The following is a 17,191-nucleotide window of genomic DNA, read 5'->3' on the forward strand; positions in this document are numbered from 1 at the left end:
ATCCCTTCCCCCTACAACACATGGAGTCACTGTGTCTGTAGCATACTCCGCCCTCCCAGCTGCGACTGAGCCTACAACCTTCAGCACCCAGGGACAACTCTCTCGCACTGGAGCTACAGGAGGAGCTCCCCTAGCTAGCTGCCATAGTAAGGCTGTTATCCGCTAAGTGCAATGGCATTGCGCACATGCTACACCCGCCCCGAACAGCCGAGGCTCCACCTAACACACGGCGCCAGAGACTCCACGGCAGGTTGGACAGCAGGGACGGACGGACAGACAGACAGCTGCGACCAGGAGCCGGGGTGAGGGTGTGGGGGCAGCGAAGCGGGAGAGCACGTGGAGCGGCGTCTCAGGCATTTTTTAGAATCTTCTTGGCCCGGGTGTTGGCTTCCTGGATGCGATCTTCATTCACGGTGACCTGCGGGGACAGGAGGCGGCGGTGGAACTGGCTCACGCCCTGATCCAGGCAGAGGGGAGGAGACATCTCCGGGGGCCACGGCTCCCCTGTTAGGGGCAGCAAACCCCCCAGCAGCCTAAGATCCTAGTTCCCGAGCAGGTGGGCGGGGACCACCCGGAAGCGCTGGGCCTAAGGGTGCAGATCTAGCCCCTCGCCAGCCACTGCAAGGGGGTTTTGAACCCAGGACTCCCCCACTCGGAAGCCCAGCCCTCTCCCACTTGAACATGGCACCGGAAAGGGGTCACTGGGTCCTCCAATCCCATCCCTCGCCGACCCCGTCAGACACTGAGCACGCTCCATCTTTGACCCAGTTTGGTTGTTTCCCCCCTCACCCCGCTATCCCTTCTACTGTCCCAAACCCTCCACCCTCTGCCTGAGTTTTGCCGGGCTCAACTCCTCCCTTTCCCCTAAGCTCCTAGCAGTCTTTCTCTGCACCTTGAATTCAAGGAGGGACTCGCTCCTTCAGCCAGCAGCAGTAGCTGGGCTGGTATCCACCAGCTGGAGCAGGATGCAGAGCACGATTCACAAGTGCGTGACGCCGGGTGAAGCCAAGGTAGCCCACCCTCCTTGGGCCGGGGAGCAGCTGGCGTCCGAGGAGTGAACTGAGCTGGAGGGGGTTCTCAGCCTGGCTCCTTAGTGGGACAAGACACTGCCCCATCTCCAGCCCCCTACAGCATCCCCCTCCTTTGTTGCCCCCTGCAGGCAACCGGGCTCCTCCCCGAAGGCTGTCACCGGCTGGGGAGGCGGGCGTGTGGCCGCACAGCGCTCACCTTCTCCATGATCTTGTCCACCTGCTTGTTCTGGATGTCGATCTCGTTGCCCACGTCCAGCGCCATGCTCTTCAAATTGCCCAGGATGCTCCCCACCTGCACCAGGTTCTCCTCCATCTCGTCCTCCCGCGCATCATTCGTTATTCTGGAAGATCCACCCCCACGTAAGGTGGGGAGCGTCCTGCTCTGACCCCAAGCGCTAACAGCACCAGCCTCTCTGCCGCCTGGGCTGAGGGAATAGCTCCCTCAGCGACGGGGCAGTAGCAGGCTGTTATCCTCGATGCAGGCTGCAGCCACTAGAGGGAGCTGTTTAGCCAGTGACTGCATCTCTATGGGCTTCGTAAGACCTTGGATTCCCGCTCCTTCCCCATTCAGGACTGTTCCCCAGACAGGCCGTCTTTTCTGAGCCCTCTCCAGCACCAACTTTGAGGGGCGCGCTCCCCCTACTGAGCCCCCCATCCTGCCCCCTAACACCACGCTGAAGCATCGAGTCTCTGATGGTCCAGAACCCCGCAGGACTGTCTCAAGAACCTGGGCTTGAGGTCCCCCCCAGATGCAAATAACCTAAGGGGTTTGGGGTCCCCCCCCGCAAGAGCACCTCGTCCTGAGCCACCACCCCCACTCCCAGTGGGACACCAGCCGATGGGCTCTCAGCCCAAGGGGGCTCAGCTGGGCTCAGCCCCTGGGAGGCACCTGGGGGGGGGGTCCCCGCTGGCCCTACCTGTGGATGTAGTCACCGCTCATGATCATCTGCTCCCTTTCGTCTGCCACCCGCGAGGGCTGCGTGGAGACCACCCCATCCTGGGTGTTGCCCCAGACGGCCTTGTATGCCTCACTGGCCTTGATGTTCTTCAGCCTCAGTAAAACAAGGATGGGGGGAGCCGGTGGGACACAGCCTGGGGGGGTCTGACCCCAACCAGGACAGCCAGGTTCCCCCTTTTCCCTGGCTGGGGTCAGACCCCACAGGGCTGCCCCTAAACCCAGCTGGAGTCTGATCCCACAGGGCTGCCGCCAAACCCGGCTGGGGTCTGATCCCACAGGGCTGCCCCCAAACCCGGCTGGGGTCTGATCTCACAGGGCTGCCCCCAAACCCGGCTGGGGTCTGATCTCACAGAGTAGCGCCCCAAAACCCAGCTGGAGTCTGATCCCACAGGGCTGCCCCCAAACCTGGCTGGGGTCTGATCTCACAGAGTAGTGCCCCAAAACCCAGCTGGAGTCTGATCCCACGGGGCTGTCCCCAAACCCGGCTGGGGTCTGATCCCACAGAGCTGCCCCCAAACCCGGCTGGGGTCTGATCTCACAGGGTAGCCCTCTAAACCCAGCTGGTGTCTGATCTCACAGGGCTGCCCCGTGCCCCCCAGGCACCCTGAGATGCAGGGGTGTGGGGAGCCTGCATTGTCGCATGGGGATGGGGCCAGCAGGGTGAAAGGGATGGGGCAGCAGATCACAGGGGTGTCTCCCCTTCCAGGCGGGGGTAGGGGGGCACCTACTTGGCACAGGGGCAGATGCAGAGGCCGCAGCACTTGGCCATGTCTGTTAGGTTCTTCTCTGCCTCCTTCATGTCCTGGTTGATCTGGTCCAGCCCCTCGTCAATCCGGTCCAGCTGTTCTGGAGAGGGGGTGAGGGGCAGGTGAGTGCCGGGGCCAGGGGGGCAGATGAGGCCGTAGGGCTGGGGGAGTCTGTGGGTGGAAGATGAGGCCATAGGCCTGGGGGAGTCTATGGGGCATGGTGTTGGGGCGCAGATGAGGCCGCCGGGCTGGGGGAGTCTGTGGGGCAGGGTGTTGAGGGCAGAGGAGATCGTAGGGCTGGGGGAGTCCATGGAGCAGGGTGTTGGGGGGCAGATGAGGCCGCAGGGCTGGGGGAGTCCATGGAGCAGGGTGTTGGGGGGCAGATGAGGCCATAGGGTTGGGGGAGTCCCTGGGGGGTTAGGGGAGCCCCTGATGGGGGGCAGACACTAGGCTGACAGTGGACTGAGTCTTCACCTGGACCTGCCCCCCAGTTAGGAGGAGCCCGGGGCTGTCTCAGGATGCATGAACCCAGGGTGGGGTAATGGGGGATTCAGGGGTGCCAGGGGGGTTCAGGTCTTGAGGTTCATCCCCAGGTACAAATAACCTACGGGGCTGGGGTTTGCCCCTCCCAGACAAGCGTGATGGGGGGGAATGGGGAGCCAATGGAGAGTGCCCCCCCCTCGCACTGAGAATTCAGTGCTGTGAGCTTCCCCACAGCAGTGCCCTGGCCAGTTCCAGCTTGGACTCCAGTCACCATGGCTGTGAGTTACTGAGGGGTGGATACTGGAGCTGGCTCCCCCCACACGCCCACTCTCTTATGTTATGAGCCAGCTCTGCCCCTTCCCTAGCGCTGGTGCCCCCCCAACACCCATGGGAGTAGGGAGCTGCACAGCCAAGCAGCGGGGTCTCAGGAACCAGGTCCATCTGGGACCAGGCCTGGATCCAGCAGAACTCAGGGGGATCCAGCCTTAAACTGGAGCTGGTGCTGATCCAGCTGGGTGGGTCTGCGACAGGAGTGAAGTGGGGGGGCGGTTCTGGGATTGTCCCTCCCAGGCACACACTGGCTGCATCCTGGTCTCCCCCAGCCCTGTCCCTCAGCCTCTTCCTCACCTCCCTGTTCATCCAGCATCACCAAGATCTGGATCCCAGCATCTTTGCTCTGCGAGGGGAGAGGAGGGAAGCGGGGAGGGTGTTAGCAAACCCCAGCCCATCCTCTGGGACATCAACCTCAGAACAGCGCTCTGACGCCAGAGGCTGCGAGCCTCCTCGCAGCAGTGCCCTGCCAGGGACACTGGTGCTGTGAGCTTCCCCACAGCAGTGCCCTGCCAGGGACATGGTGCTGTGAGCTTCCCACAGCAGTGCCCTGCCAGGGACCCCCATGCCATGAGCTTCCTCGCAGCAGTGCCCTCCCAGGGACGTGGTGCTGTGAGCTTCCCCACAGCAGTGCCCTGCCAGGGACACTGGTGCTGTGAGCTTCCCCACAGCAGTGCCCTGCCAGGAACACCAATGCTGTGAGCTTCCCCACAGCAGTGCCCTGCCAGGAATACCAATGCTGTGAGCTTCCCCACAGCAGTGCCCTGCCAGGGACTCTGTTGCTATGAGCTTCCCCACAGCAGTGCTCTGGGCGGGGGTCTCTTGCTGTGAGCTTCCTGCAGCAGTGCCCAGCCAGGGATTCCACAGCTGTGAGCTTCTCCACAGCAGTGCCCTGCCAGTACCAGGCTGAAGACTCTGGTGCAGTGAACTTCCCCACAAGAGAGCCCTTCCCGTACCTGGCTGGAATCTCTAATGCTGTGAGCTGCCCCACAGCAGTGCCCAGCCAGGGACACTCATGCTGTGAGCTTCCCCACAGCAGTGCCCTGCTAGGAACACCAATGCTGTGAGCTTCCCCACAGCAGTGACCTGACCAATTCCAACTGGGACTCCAGTTTACCACCCCCAAGGCACAGCTGCCTTTGCCATCAGCTGTTGCACAGCTCTGTACTAAAGGGGGTGCCAAGGGACACCCCCCCATCACCCCTGGGGTCCTGGCTCAGCTCTTACCTCTTCCACCATATGCAGCATCCGGCGGGTGCTCTCCAGTGACTGCAGGGGAGAACAGAGAACAGGGGGTTGTGTTGGTACAAGAAACGCAGCCCGGCACTCCCATCGGCAGAAAGCACGCACCCCAGCTGAGGAGTTCAGCGCTGCATATGGGGCAGGCAACTGAAGTGCAGCTACCTCTGGGGCACGGCCTCTCAGCAGCGCAACAAAACCACAGCAAGCCTTCTTGCAGCAAGTGCCTTCCCTGCATGAGCTTTCCTGAAAATGCTCTGCAGAATGAAAGGAGCTGGGGGAGAGTATGTGGGGTGAGGTGGGGGGGATGTTATGGAGGGGAGGCAGGCTGGCCCCCCAGCCTCATGGTTATGATGTTACACGGGTACTCAGGGGATCTAGGTTTGATTTCTGTCTTAGTCCCACAAGACCTTGGGTGAGTGAGTGTGCCTCAGTTTCCCCACCTGTAAAAGATGGGTGATAATCCTTCCCTTGTCTATATAGACTGAAAGCTCTCTACGCCCTTGTGATGTGTCTGGGCAGCACCCAGCCTGACAGGGCCCTGATCTCGGTCACTGTGTGTTTGTGCAGCGCCCGGCACAATGGGGCCCCGATCTCAGTCGCTGTGTGTCTGGGCAGCGCCCGGCCCGACAGGGCCCCGATCTCGGTCACTATGTGTCTGGGCAGCACCCGGTGCGACGGGGCCCCGATCTTGGTCGCTGTGTGTCTGGGCAGCACTCAGTGCGATGGGGCCCTGATCTCAGTCACTGTGTGTCTGGGCAGCACCCGGCACGATGGGGCCCCGATCTCGGTCGCTGTGTGTCTGGGCAGCACCCGGCACGATGGGACCCCAATCTCGGTCGCTGTGTGTCTGGGCAGCACCCGGCCCGACGGGGCCCCGATCTCGGTCACTGTGTGTCTGGGCAGCACCCGGAGCGATGGGGCCCCGATCTCAGTCACTGTGTGTCTGGGCAGCACCCGGCACGATCGGGCCCCGATCTCGGTCACTGTGTGTCTGGGCAGCACCCGGCCCGACGGGGCCCCGATCTCGGTCACTGTGTGTCTGGGCAGCGCCTGGCGCGATGGGGCCCCAATCCCCACTGTGTGGCTGTTATAATCTATCTGTGCGGGCTTTGCATTGAGAGACCCAGGGCGGTGTCTGCCCTGCGATCACTGAATCTGTCCCCTCCCGGGCCCCCTAAAATGAGCTCCCTCCCAGCGGCTGTCCTGCCATGGGGCAGCCCCCAAATCCCTTGGCTCCTGCCCCGCCCATCCGCTGCCCTCTGTGTGCCCTGCAAGAGGATGAATTCACCACCTGCTAGGTGGAGCCCATTGTTCCGGCTGAAAGGGGAACAAGGCTTGCAGGTGCCAGCTGCTTCCCAATGGCCTTCGGGGGCCACCGTATTCCCAGCTCCTCTGCAGCTCGGGAACAGGTTCCCAGTGATTAAACGCCCGGTTCAGGAGCCGCCACTTCCCCAGTTGGCATTTTCACCCCATCAGTCACCATCAGGGGCAGGGGCTGGGATTTCCTTCTACTCCACCTGGGCCTAGCTCTAGTCCCCTCAAGGCAGTTCGGATCCTTTTGTTCTCTCTGGCCCCATCTTTCCCCTGTTCCCCTAGGTGCTTGGATTCAGGACTCCTGGGTTCTCTCCCCAGCTCTGGGAGGGGAGCAAGGGCTAGTGGTTAAAGCAGGCAGGCTGGAGTCAGGGCTCCTGGGTTCTCTCCCCAGCTCTGGGAAGGGAACAGGGGCTAGCGGATTAGAGCAGGCAGGCTGGAGTCAGGACTCCTGGGTTCTCTCCCCAGCTGTGGGAGGGGAGCGGGGGCTAGTGGTTAAAGCAGGCAGGCTGGAGTCAGGACGCCTGGGTTCTCTCCCCAGCTCTGGGAGGGGAACAGGGGCTAGTGGTTAAAGCAGGCAGGCTGGAGTCAGGAAGCCTGGGTTCTCTCCCCAGCTCTGGGAGGGGAGCGGGGGCTTGTGGTTAAAGCAGGCAGGCTGGAGTCAGGATTCTGCCACTGACTTGCAGTCTGGCCTTGCCCAAGTCACTTCCTCTCTTGGTGCCTCAGTTTCTGCAGTGGGGGTATTCACACGCCTGCCCCAGTGCAAGGCGCTCTGGGATGCTAGAGCTGGCCCCAGTGCCCTCATCCCTGCTCACCTCGTCTGTGATCTGATCCACGCGGCGCTGCATCTCCTGCGACTCAGGCCCTACTGTGCCGTTGGCTGCCATCCTGCAGGCTCCCCGGTGGAGGGCGAGTGCCTTCGAGAACACACAAGGGACAGGCTCCGCTTATGTCCTCTCCCAGATCACCTGCAGGGGGTGACATAAAGCAGCTACGCTAGTGTCCGTAACCCTGCAAGCAGCAGACAAAGGCTGAGATTTCCAGCCTAGGGGGCTTAGACATATCACCCATGATGGAGGTGTCCAAATCCCCTAGGCTGTGGGACAGCTCTCCACCAGGATGTGTATCCGAATCCTATTGGTTGGAGAGCTCAGCACAGTGTCCAGGGCTAGAAGGGACTGGCATTTATTTATAGATGGGGGGGAGGCGGTGTCCTGGATGGCTAGATGAAGAGTGATCGGAGGTGTTGGGTGGGGGAAGAAGGTGGGGGGGTCCCTGGAGGGGTGGAGGGGAGTGCTGGGTTGGGAGGGATGGAGGGAAGGGTCACAGACAGATGGAGAAAGCTCAAGGGGGGAAAAACATATGAAGAGGGACTGAAATGACAGGGAGTGTTACGTTAGAGAGACGTGAATAGAAGGGGACGTGAGAAACACTGTGCCCAGGAGAGAGAAGGGAGATTGGGCAGGGACCCCGTCTCATCACTCAGCGACAGGCGATGGAACTAACGTGGGAATTCAAACCCAATACCAGGAAATGCTTTTTCAGCCGAGGCGCCAGCCTGCGGAACTGACTGCCACTGGATGACGCTGAGGATGGGAACTTAATGCAACCAACACCGCCTCTGGGTGGCGCTCTGTCTCCCTCTAGTGGTGGCCACATACATGCACTTGAGCCTGCTAGAGCCTTAATGAAGTGAGCAGGGACTTCTAGCTCAGACAGCAGACGGAGAGGCTCACTCATTAAGATCCAGAAGTCGCAGGTCCCAGCCCCGCTCCCAACAACCCAGCGTCACATGGGCAAGCGTCAAAAACAGGTCAGACTTTGATATGGGGAACAAGAATCTGCAGGGGCAGGAGAGTTGAGGCTAAGAAAACAGTGCAGCCTATGGGGTGGCATATAGGGTGACCAGATAGCAAGTGTGAAAAATTGGGACGGAAGTGGGGGGTAATAGAAGCCTATATCAGACCCCAAAATCAGGACTGTCCCTATAAAATCGCGTAGGCGTCTGCTAATTGCAAACGTGCTGAAATGCAAGTACAGAGCAGGACTTCAGGCTCTGTATTATTAAAGCTAAGTGTGAACAAAAGGGATTAATAGACGCAAGGGAGCGATAGCTCAGTGGTTTGAGCATTGGCCTGCTAAATCCAGGGTTGTGAGCTCAATCCTTGAGGGGGCCATTTAGGGAACTGGGGTAAAAATCTGTCTGGGGGATTGGTCCTGCTTTGAGCAGGGGGTTGGACTAGACTATCTACTGAGGTCTCTTCCAACCCTGATATTCTGTGATTCTATGAAGACGTGATCTGGGGGGGGTTCTGGCCTGTGTTGTAGGGGAATTTGGAGGTGTCTCAAAATAGTAGCAATTACAGCATTTGCATTGACACAAATGACAATTCAAATGATGTTGAACAACAGTCAATAAAGAAGCAGGCAATATTTGGGGGCCAGGCTTTAATACAGCAGCCAAAATACAGATCAGGCCAGAGGCAGGTTTAATTCATTAAGGGGTGTTGTTATAATTGGCTACGGAAAGGGCAGTACCCTGGTTTTCGAGCAGTGCACTCATCTGCATCGGGGTGCTGTTAGCAAGAGGATTTTCTGTCCATTCTTCTCAGCCTGGGACTGATGACGGTGAGTATCTACACAGGGGCTGGTTCTATCGGAAGGGCCGTTTGCTTTCACTCATGATTTTTAATTTAAATCAACTCGTTAATTTCAGTCTCATGATGTCCTCCACTGCCCTCCCTGGAATTCAGTGATTTGAAATGGCCCCCGGATGGATCCAACCACAAAGAGTGAGTTTGAGTTTGGTTCTGTTCCTTATCTGGAAACGATTCTTTGGGAAGGTGTAAATCCAGACAGGGAGAGAAACCTCCCGCTTCAGGATTTCCACTGATCTCTGGGAGAGGTCGGGGTGAGGCGAGGTTCTGGCACTTTTCTCTGTTGCAGCCATGCTGGGAGTTGTCAGAGACGGGAGACCAGGCTAGATGGGCTTTGACTCTGTTCAGCTAGCATCTAGATACCCTGATCAGGAATCAAGACCCATTGTGCCAAGCGCTGCACAGACTCCGACCGAGATCAGGGCCCCATTGTGCCAGGCGCTGCACAGACCCCAACCAAGATCAGGGCCCCATCGCGCCAGGTGCTGCACAGACCCCGACCAAGATCAGGGCCCCGTTGTGCCAGGCACTGCACAGACTCCGACCAAGATCAGGGCCCCGTTGTGCCAGACACTGCACAGACCCCAACTGAGATCAGGGCCCCGTTGTGCAGGGCACTGCACAGACCCAGACCAAGATCAGGGCCCTGTTGCGCCGGGCGCTGCCCAGACCTCAACCGACATCAAGGCCTCATTGTGCCAGGCATTGCACAGACCCCAACCGAGATCAGGGCCCCGTTGTGTCAGGCGCTGCACAGACCCCAACCGAGATCAGGGCCCTGTTGCACCAGACACTGCCCAGACCCCGACCGAGACCAGGGCCCTGTTGTGCCAGGCACTGCACAGACCCCGACCGAGATCACGACCCCGTTGTGCCTGGTGCTGCCCAGACCCCAACCAAGAACAGGGTCCCACTGAACTGGGCACTGCACAGACAGAGCGAGAGACAGTCCCTGCCCCAAAGAGCTGAACAGTCTAAACAGACAAAGGAAGGGCTATTTTCCTCATTACAGATGGGTAAACCGAGGCACGGAGCACTGCAGTGACTAGTCCATGGTCACTGAGGGAGTCTGCGCCTCCAGATCTCCCGCGTCCCATCGTTCCTCAGAGCGCCTTTCACACTCCCTCTGTATTTGTCTTTCGTTGTCCCCGATCTGTTTTTCGACCCTGTCTTTTTCCGTTAGTTTCAACCTGCCCAACCCCCATCTAAAGCAGCCCTCGAGACTGCTAGGGCCAAACCCACAACACTGACATGGGTCAGAACCAGGCCAGACCCCCAGACCCCTGCCTCCTCGCTGCTAGATCTAAATCAGCTCCCCCACGGCCTCATGTTATGCCAAGATGCTCAGCTGTTGCTTCGCCTCTGTATGGAGAGAGATTTGCCAAGTATCCTCCCCACCCGCAGCCACAACACGCCCCCTTTCCTGGGTGGCAGGCGGAACCAGTGACAGGCTATTTTTAACATGCCTCGCTGGGGAGTTGTGGGGGGGACGACCAGCGCCACAGGAGCTGAGTTTGCACACCTCGCAGCGCACAACAAGCGAGCAGCTGCAATCAGCTGCCTCCTAATGAGGGCTCTTTGGCTGGTGCCGGGAGAGAAGGTGGGGCAGGGTGACAGGGGGTGTCAGCCTGGGGGCTGTGCCGCCCAGGTGGGATTACTAACCAGGCTCTGAGGCCGGGGCGTATGGAGGGGAGGCAGCGCCTGGAGAAAGGCATCCTTGGATCTACCCAGGAAGCCCCTTGCTGCAAACAGTGACATGGGGTATCAAGAGGGGGCGCTCTTCCTTCCTAGTACTGAGCCCAATGGGGCACTAGGGGGCGCTGTGCAGCAGGGAACAGGGATGGGAGCTCAGTAAGGGGCATCCTCTCCTCACAGTCAGTGCTGACCACAATGTGACACTAGGGGGAGCTGCGCCACAGGAAGCAGGGTGGGGGCTCAGTAGGGGGCGCTCTCCCCTCTCAGAGCCAGCCAGTGCGGTGCTAGGGGGCACTGTGCTGCAGGGAGCAGGCTGGGAGCTCAGTAGGGGGCGCTCTCCCCTCTCAGTCCCAGCCCCAATGCAGTGCTAGGGGGCGCTGTGCCGCAGGGAGCAGGGTGAGGGAGCTCAGCGGCGACTCCCAGGTTCTGTTCCCCGCTTCGACAGAGAGATTTGCCTAATGGTTCAAGCAGGTGGGAGCAAGACACAGGCCGCCGGGGGTCCAGTCCCAGAGTGGCACCTAGCAGTTAGAGCTGTGAGGAGGGGGTGGACACGGACTCACGATGACTGCGCTGAGATCCTGCCTCTGCCAGTGAGGTGCTGTGTGACCTTTCAGGCAACTCCCAGCCTTTCCTTGTGCCTCAGTTTCTCCATCTGTAAAACAAGGCGAGCAGCTGCAATCAGCTGCCTCCTAATGAGGGCTCTTTGGCTGGTGCCAGGAGAGGAGGTCAGGCAGGATGACTGGAGGTGTCAGAGGAAGGGCAGGGGAGGCTGACGTGCTGAGAGAGATCCTTACGGTGAAGGGAAAAGCGCATGTGTCTTAGTGTTTTATGCCGCTGCTGCCCATCCCCATAGCCTCTGGGCGCTTTCCGCCGTCACAGCAATAGCAACAGACTCATCTGCAGCCCCGAGGCGCGACGGCCAGGTTTCAGCTTCCGGCCATGACTCAGCCACCTGATGCGCTGTTTGCTCTCTGGGGACCTGAGCCGGAGCACCAGGCAAGTGCCCCTCAACTGGCTGACTCCCAGGAAAATCATTAGCACCCCAGATCTGCGTGAGGTGGGGAGGGACTGGCCTGCAGCCTGGGGTCGATTAACCCTTGATGAGACCCCACCTCCAACCCCTCCCCGGATCAATCCCCCCAACAGGCAGCGAGGGTTCTGGATACAGGCCTCCCTCGCTCCCTACCACGAGCCAGGATCTAGCCCTCCGTGGCAGCAGGACCCTCAGATGGGACCCCCCACTCTGTCACTGGTGATGGGACAGGATCATGTCCCTTCTTCCTTTCCCCCCACTCCCAGCATGTGGGTGTCTCCTGAGTTATAAAGGGAGTCCACGGAATCTTGGGGTGTAAATAGGGGACCCCAAAGGGGCATTTTTAGGGTGGCTTGGAGCTCAATTTCGCTTCTTCCACAATCCAACGGAGCAGCTTCAAATAACACCTAATTAGAGGCAGCGACCCTTATGCAAAGGTTCTCCCAGCAGGGGGCGCTTTGGGGGCGGGGCAGGAGCCTCCTGTGGAGGCAGCCCCAGGCTACTCCAGTCCCCGCCTCTCCAGCAGGCAGCGCTGTGGGGGGAGCTCATAATTATAGATGAGCAAGTGTGGGAGGAAGAGGGACTTAGAGTCAGTACTCCTAGGAGTCCTGAATTCTCCTTCCAGCTTCCACACAGATTCACTGGGTGACCTTGGGCAAGTCCCTGCCCTGCTCTGTGCCTCAGTTTCCCCCTCTGTAACATGGGGAGTACAGCACTGGGCGGAGCAGAGAGGAGCTCAGCACTCCTTGGGATGAACAGCGCCAGAGAAGGGCACTGACTCACTGTGGTTCTAAACTCCACTGCACTATAACTTCCGCTGAACACATTATCCATCGTCCCACGACTCAGTGACCACCATCCAGGGCTCTCAGAATGCTATAGAGATGTTTCTGAAACTCCTGTGAAGGTTCATTATCCCCATTTTACATGGAGAGAAACTGAGGCACGGAGCAGAGGGGAAGGTCACAGCCAACCAGTGGCAGTGCTGTGGAATAGAACCAAGGATCATGAGTCCCAGGCCCCCCTGCTCTAACTCACAGACCACCCCTCCCCTCCCAGAGCTGAGGAAAGAACCCAGGAGTCCTGGCTACCAATCTCCTGTTTTAACCATTAGACACCACTCCCCTCCCAGAGTTGGGGGTAGATCCTAGGTAGATCCTGACTCCCAGTCCCCCTACTCTGCTCTAACCACTAGGATAGACCATTCTTACTCAGATCTGCAAACTAAGGAAACCACCCTTGTAAACTCCAGACCTGAAATTTAGCTGGGCCCCCCTGTGCTTTGGCCAGACCGCACCTATGATCCTCATACAACATTAGGACCCAGGAAGGACCAGGGCTAAGGGCCTGGTTCCAACTCTGCCACTGATTCACTGTGTAACCTTGGGCAAGTTATTCCCTCTCTCTGGGTTCCATCTCCCAGCCCCACAGACCAGCTCTCAGTCGACGACACGGGTCCATTTCACGTGTAGCCAGGTGGAAAGCCGGCTCCTTTGCAAGCAGCCACATTTAGGGTTTGATCCTGTTGTGTGCGAAGTCCCCCCTGCTCTAATTAGTTCCAAGTGCCTCCCAGGTGGTGCAGAGAGCCCCTCCACTCCTGCTGAAATCAGTGAGCCTTGGGCTGATTGGGGGGTGCTGGGCCCATGGGATCAGGAGCTGGGGAAGCCGGAGTTACCATCCCACACGGCCGGAGCTATGGTAACCAGACAGCAAATGTGAAAAATCAGGACAGGGGTGTGGGGTAATAGGAGCCTATATAAGAAAAAGACCCCAAAATTGGGACTGTCCTTATAAAATCGGGACATCTGGTCACCCTAGCCAGAGCCCCCTGCAACATGGGACTGCCCTGCCCATGGGAAATCTGGGCTGTGTCCCCAAAACCGAACGTTTGAAACTGCTCACGGAATAACAATTCCAAACACGTCCATTCGGAAACTTCAAAATGACCCTCTGGGACAGATTTGATCCCCTCCAAACATGACAGTGCAAACGGGAATAGTAAATGGAAAAGCTCTAAGTCGTAGTATTTATATTGGGATCGTGTTTTTGTTCTGTACAGCACCTGGCATAATGGGGGCCTGGTCCAACACTGGGATCCCGCGGTGCTACCATAATACACCTAATAGCAATACAAACGTTCAGCGACTGAAAAAGACCGGCCCAGAGGCATGGAGAGTCCCAGGAATGATCCAGATGGGAGCGTGAGGCTGGGAGGGGGTGGAGAGATAGGTTGACCAGCGCCCCCGCCAACCACAGACTGCCCCACCCCTCAGACCCCCACCCCCTCTGTCTGGAATCTTCATGGACCCCATCTGCCCAGACCCCCCGAAGCCTCCCCCAGAGCCCCCTTCAGTCCCCCATCTCCCCTTTCTAGACACCCCAACTGTCTCCAGACCACACCCTCGTTTCTCCATCCTCCTCCCCAGACCCTCCTCCAGAGACCCTCCACCCCTTGCCCAGATCCCCTCCCGCTGCCCCATCCACCCTCCCCTCTACAGACCCGCCCCCACCCCTAGGGCCGGGGGATCCCCATCCCCCTGCAGCCCCCGCCCCTCCCCTTTTACCTGTTGCTAGTTCAGTTCCAGGATCCCTGTTCTGCGTTTAGTCGCAGCAGCTCAGAGCCAATGCTCCTCTGGAGGGGTGGCCCCACCTCTAGAGGGTCCCCATTGGACAGTTGCCCTGATTGGCAGCTCAGGATGCTTTCCCATTGGCTGCCAGCAAAAGGGGGTCGGGACAGGGTGGGTTAAGAGCATGAGGCTGGTACCCACCTACCCACCTGAGAATGCTGTTACCAGGGGCAACCTCGAGCCTCTGACGTTAGCTGGGGAGCAAGGAGGCTGGAGATGGCGACTTGGCATGGTAACCCAGGCAACGTGCCCAGCAACTTGGTATGGTAACCCAGGCAACATGCCCAGCAACTTGGCATGGTAACCTGGACAACTCACCTGGGCAGCTTGGTACTGCAACCTGGGCAATTTGGCATGGTAACCTGAACCACCAGGCCTGGCACCAGGCAACCTGTGCACCTTGGTGACCTAACCTGGTAACGTGGGCCTCTTTGTAACCCGGGCAACCTGGCCTGCCAGCAATCTGCGAGCCCACTGGGCATCCTGGCAGGGACGTGGCATCGGACTCGTTCGTGCCTTCAATCCCGCGCCTCTGAGGAGAAAAAGGGTCGTGGCTTGAACTGGTGCTTGGCGGGGAGCTGCCTGACTGAGGATAAGCCGGCAGGGGGCGATGGATTCGACCAGGGTCCAGGGCGGGGCGCAGTTGACAGGCCGATCTGTTGGGACGGCTGGCAGAGCCCTGTACCTTTTTGCTCTCGCCCATGACTGCACCAGCCACAGCATGACAGGGCCCTTTGTAATAGGGCCTCAGGCCGGGCTATGTACACAGTGTGGCTGTCTTAAGCAGGCAGTGAGTCAGGACTCCTGGGTTCGTCTCCCAGCTTTGGAAGGGCAGTGGGGTCTTGTGGCTAGAACAGGGAGTGGGGCTGGGCACAGATTCAGAAAGTAAGGGTGCTGCAGCACCCCCAGGTTCTACATGGGACTCAGGCTGCCAGCCCTGCATCTGGGGCTCCTCGCCCGCCCCTAGTGGCATCCCTAGTCTCGGCCCCCTTGACCCTGTCCTTGTTCCCCGTTCCCGGAGCCACTGCTCTGATCCTGGTCCCAGCTCCAGGGGGTGGGGTGAGGTAAAAACAGAGCTTTCAGCACCCCCACCAGGGTTCTACTCTCAGCTGTGGGCGTGGGGTCCAGTGGTTAGGCAGGTGGGCTGGGAATCAGGACTCCTGGATTCCATGCCCAGCTCTTGGAAGGGCATGTGGGCCTAGTGATTCGAGCAGGGGGAACTGGGAGCCAGGATTTCTGGGTTCTGCTTCAAGCTGGGGAGTGATGTCTAGTGGTTAGAGCAAGGAGGCTGGGAGCCAGGACTCCGTGGTGCTAACAGCCAGGGGCTCTGGGCCGGCATTAGGGGCTGTGCTGAGCCCACAGGAGAGAAGGTAACAGGCGGTGAATACAAGCTGAGTGCTTTCCTCCCTCAAGGCATAACAGTCTCACAGGGACGCCTGCTGAACTTCAAACAACTCCACCAGGCAGCCCCACCTGTCCCAACCTGCCAGCTTAACTGTGGCCACGCTGCTCGGGGCCCCGACCAAACCAGTTCCTCTACACGCTGGGTGTGCCGAGGTTATTCAGTTCACAGCTCACCGGAGAGTCGCTTTGTGCCTTAAGCCCTGACCCTGCACCTGCCCCAGAGAATGGGGCACGAGGAGGGGCGTGGACACTGGCACCTGCTCAGGAGACCGTCGGTTCAGCTGCTATTGAACAACAGTTTGAAGTGGGTTGTAGCTTCATGTTTAGGATCATGCGATGTGCAATGCACTGTCTCACCCCTCCCCTGGGAGAGGAATGCTATTCAATGCTCTGTGGTAGCTGGCAGGCTGAGGTGTGGACCAGCGCCCCATGGGGTTAGGCCCTGGACTTTTTCTATTGGTATTACATGTCCTGCGGTGGCATCTAGGCACCCCAGTCCAGAGCCAGGCCCCCCCTTATGCCAGGTGCTGTACGAACTCGGAACACAAAAGATGGACACTGCCCCGCAGAGCTGACAGTCCGAGTAATAAATACGATCCCCATTTTACTGGTGGGGAAACCGAGGCAGGCAAGCAGTCACTGCGTGTTGCAATAGGTTCCATTGTGCTAGGCCCAGCACAAACCCCTAGCAAGAGACAGCTCCGGTCCTGAAGGGCTTCCAGCCTCAGTCGACAGACAGTGGGAGAGGAAACAGATGCAGAGAGCAGTGATTTGAAGCAAGTCCCCCAGCAGGGGGGCAGCAGAGACAGAAACAGACCCCACATCTCCTGGGTCCTAGTCTGCCACCCTAGCCACTAGGACAGGGGTTCTCAAACTGGGGGTCGGGACCCCTCAGGGTGGCAAGGTTATTACATGGGGAGTTGCCAGCTGTCAGCCTCCACCCTCAGCTCCACTTTGCCTCCAGCATTTATAATGGTGTTAAATATATTTTTTAAAAGTGTTTTTAATTTATAAGTGGGGTCGCACTCAGAGGCTTGCTGTGTGAAAGGGGTCCCCAGTACAAAAGTTTGAGAACCACTGACCTAGGCCATGCTGCATCTGGGGAGAGACTGGACCTTCTCCCCCACCCTCACCCTTACCTCTAGCGTTATACCTGCTCCTTATCTAGCACCTTCCCCCCACCTCCAATGAGGAATGTGTTTTCCAGACCTCCCTCCCCAGGGCCTCACTCAACCACCAGTGAAATGCTGCCGTCTCTGGGGTGGAACGTGAGGGCCGTTCTGCACCAGGTATCCCACACCGAATAGCCCATCCCCCGTTCAGGCCGGGATGCCGAAAAGGACAGAGACGGGCAGTTGACACCGTAACAAGTGAGTCTGGAACCAGAGTAAGAGCTCAGGATGCTGGGGTCAGATTCTGATCTCAATTAACACCAGCTGAAACCTGGTGCAAGTCCTTCGATGGATTTACAGATGAGGAGTGTTTACATTTCGGTCCATTTCTTTTTCCATTGACCCTTCTGCGACTAAACATCCCACTGATTAAATCCCAGTTTGGATGATTCTGCATCCCTAAAATTTTCCCCTTTGGACACCAACCTGGAACTCACCAAAACTCGGGTTGAAATCCTTGCTCCTTCTGAGTTAGCTTGGGAAAGTCACTGCAGCTCCATGC

The 17,191-nt window shown here is 58.7% G+C and overlaps 1 protein-coding gene across 3 annotated transcripts; it reads right to left on the minus strand.

Moving 5' to 3' along the window:
• LOC116822377 (synaptosomal-associated protein 25-like) lies at positions 1-14,131 on the minus strand. Of its 3 annotated transcripts, XM_032776236.2 has the most exons (9): positions 14,051-14,117; positions 11,014-11,105; positions 6,917-7,069; positions 4,776-4,817; positions 3,846-3,894; positions 2,718-2,835; positions 1,949-2,083; positions 1,228-1,372; positions 1-418 (listed from the first exon to the last, which is right to left on the minus strand). In XM_032776236.2, exons 3-9 carry the CDS (start codon positions 6,986-6,988, stop codon positions 350-352), a joined length of 630 nt encoding a protein of 209 aa, XP_032632127.1. In that variant the 5' UTR covers positions 6,989-7,069; positions 11,014-11,105; positions 14,051-14,117; the 3' UTR covers positions 1-349. The 3 variants fall into 3 exon arrangements, with proteins under 3 accessions (XP_032632127.1, XP_032632126.1, XP_032632128.1); XM_032776235.2 differs by lacking the exon at positions 11,014-11,105 and having other exon boundaries at positions 14,051-14,131; XM_032776237.2 differs by lacking the exon at positions 11,014-11,105 and having other exon boundaries at positions 6,917-7,112; positions 14,051-14,107.
• Between the last annotated feature and the right edge of the window lie 3,060 nt (positions 14,132-17,191).

Source organism: Chelonoidis abingdonii, chromosome 11, assembly GCF_003597395.2.
Source record: "Chelonoidis abingdonii isolate Lonesome George chromosome 11, CheloAbing_2.0, whole genome shotgun sequence".
NCBI classification, from domain to species: domain Eukaryota; kingdom Metazoa; phylum Chordata; order Testudines; family Testudinidae; genus Chelonoidis; species Chelonoidis abingdonii.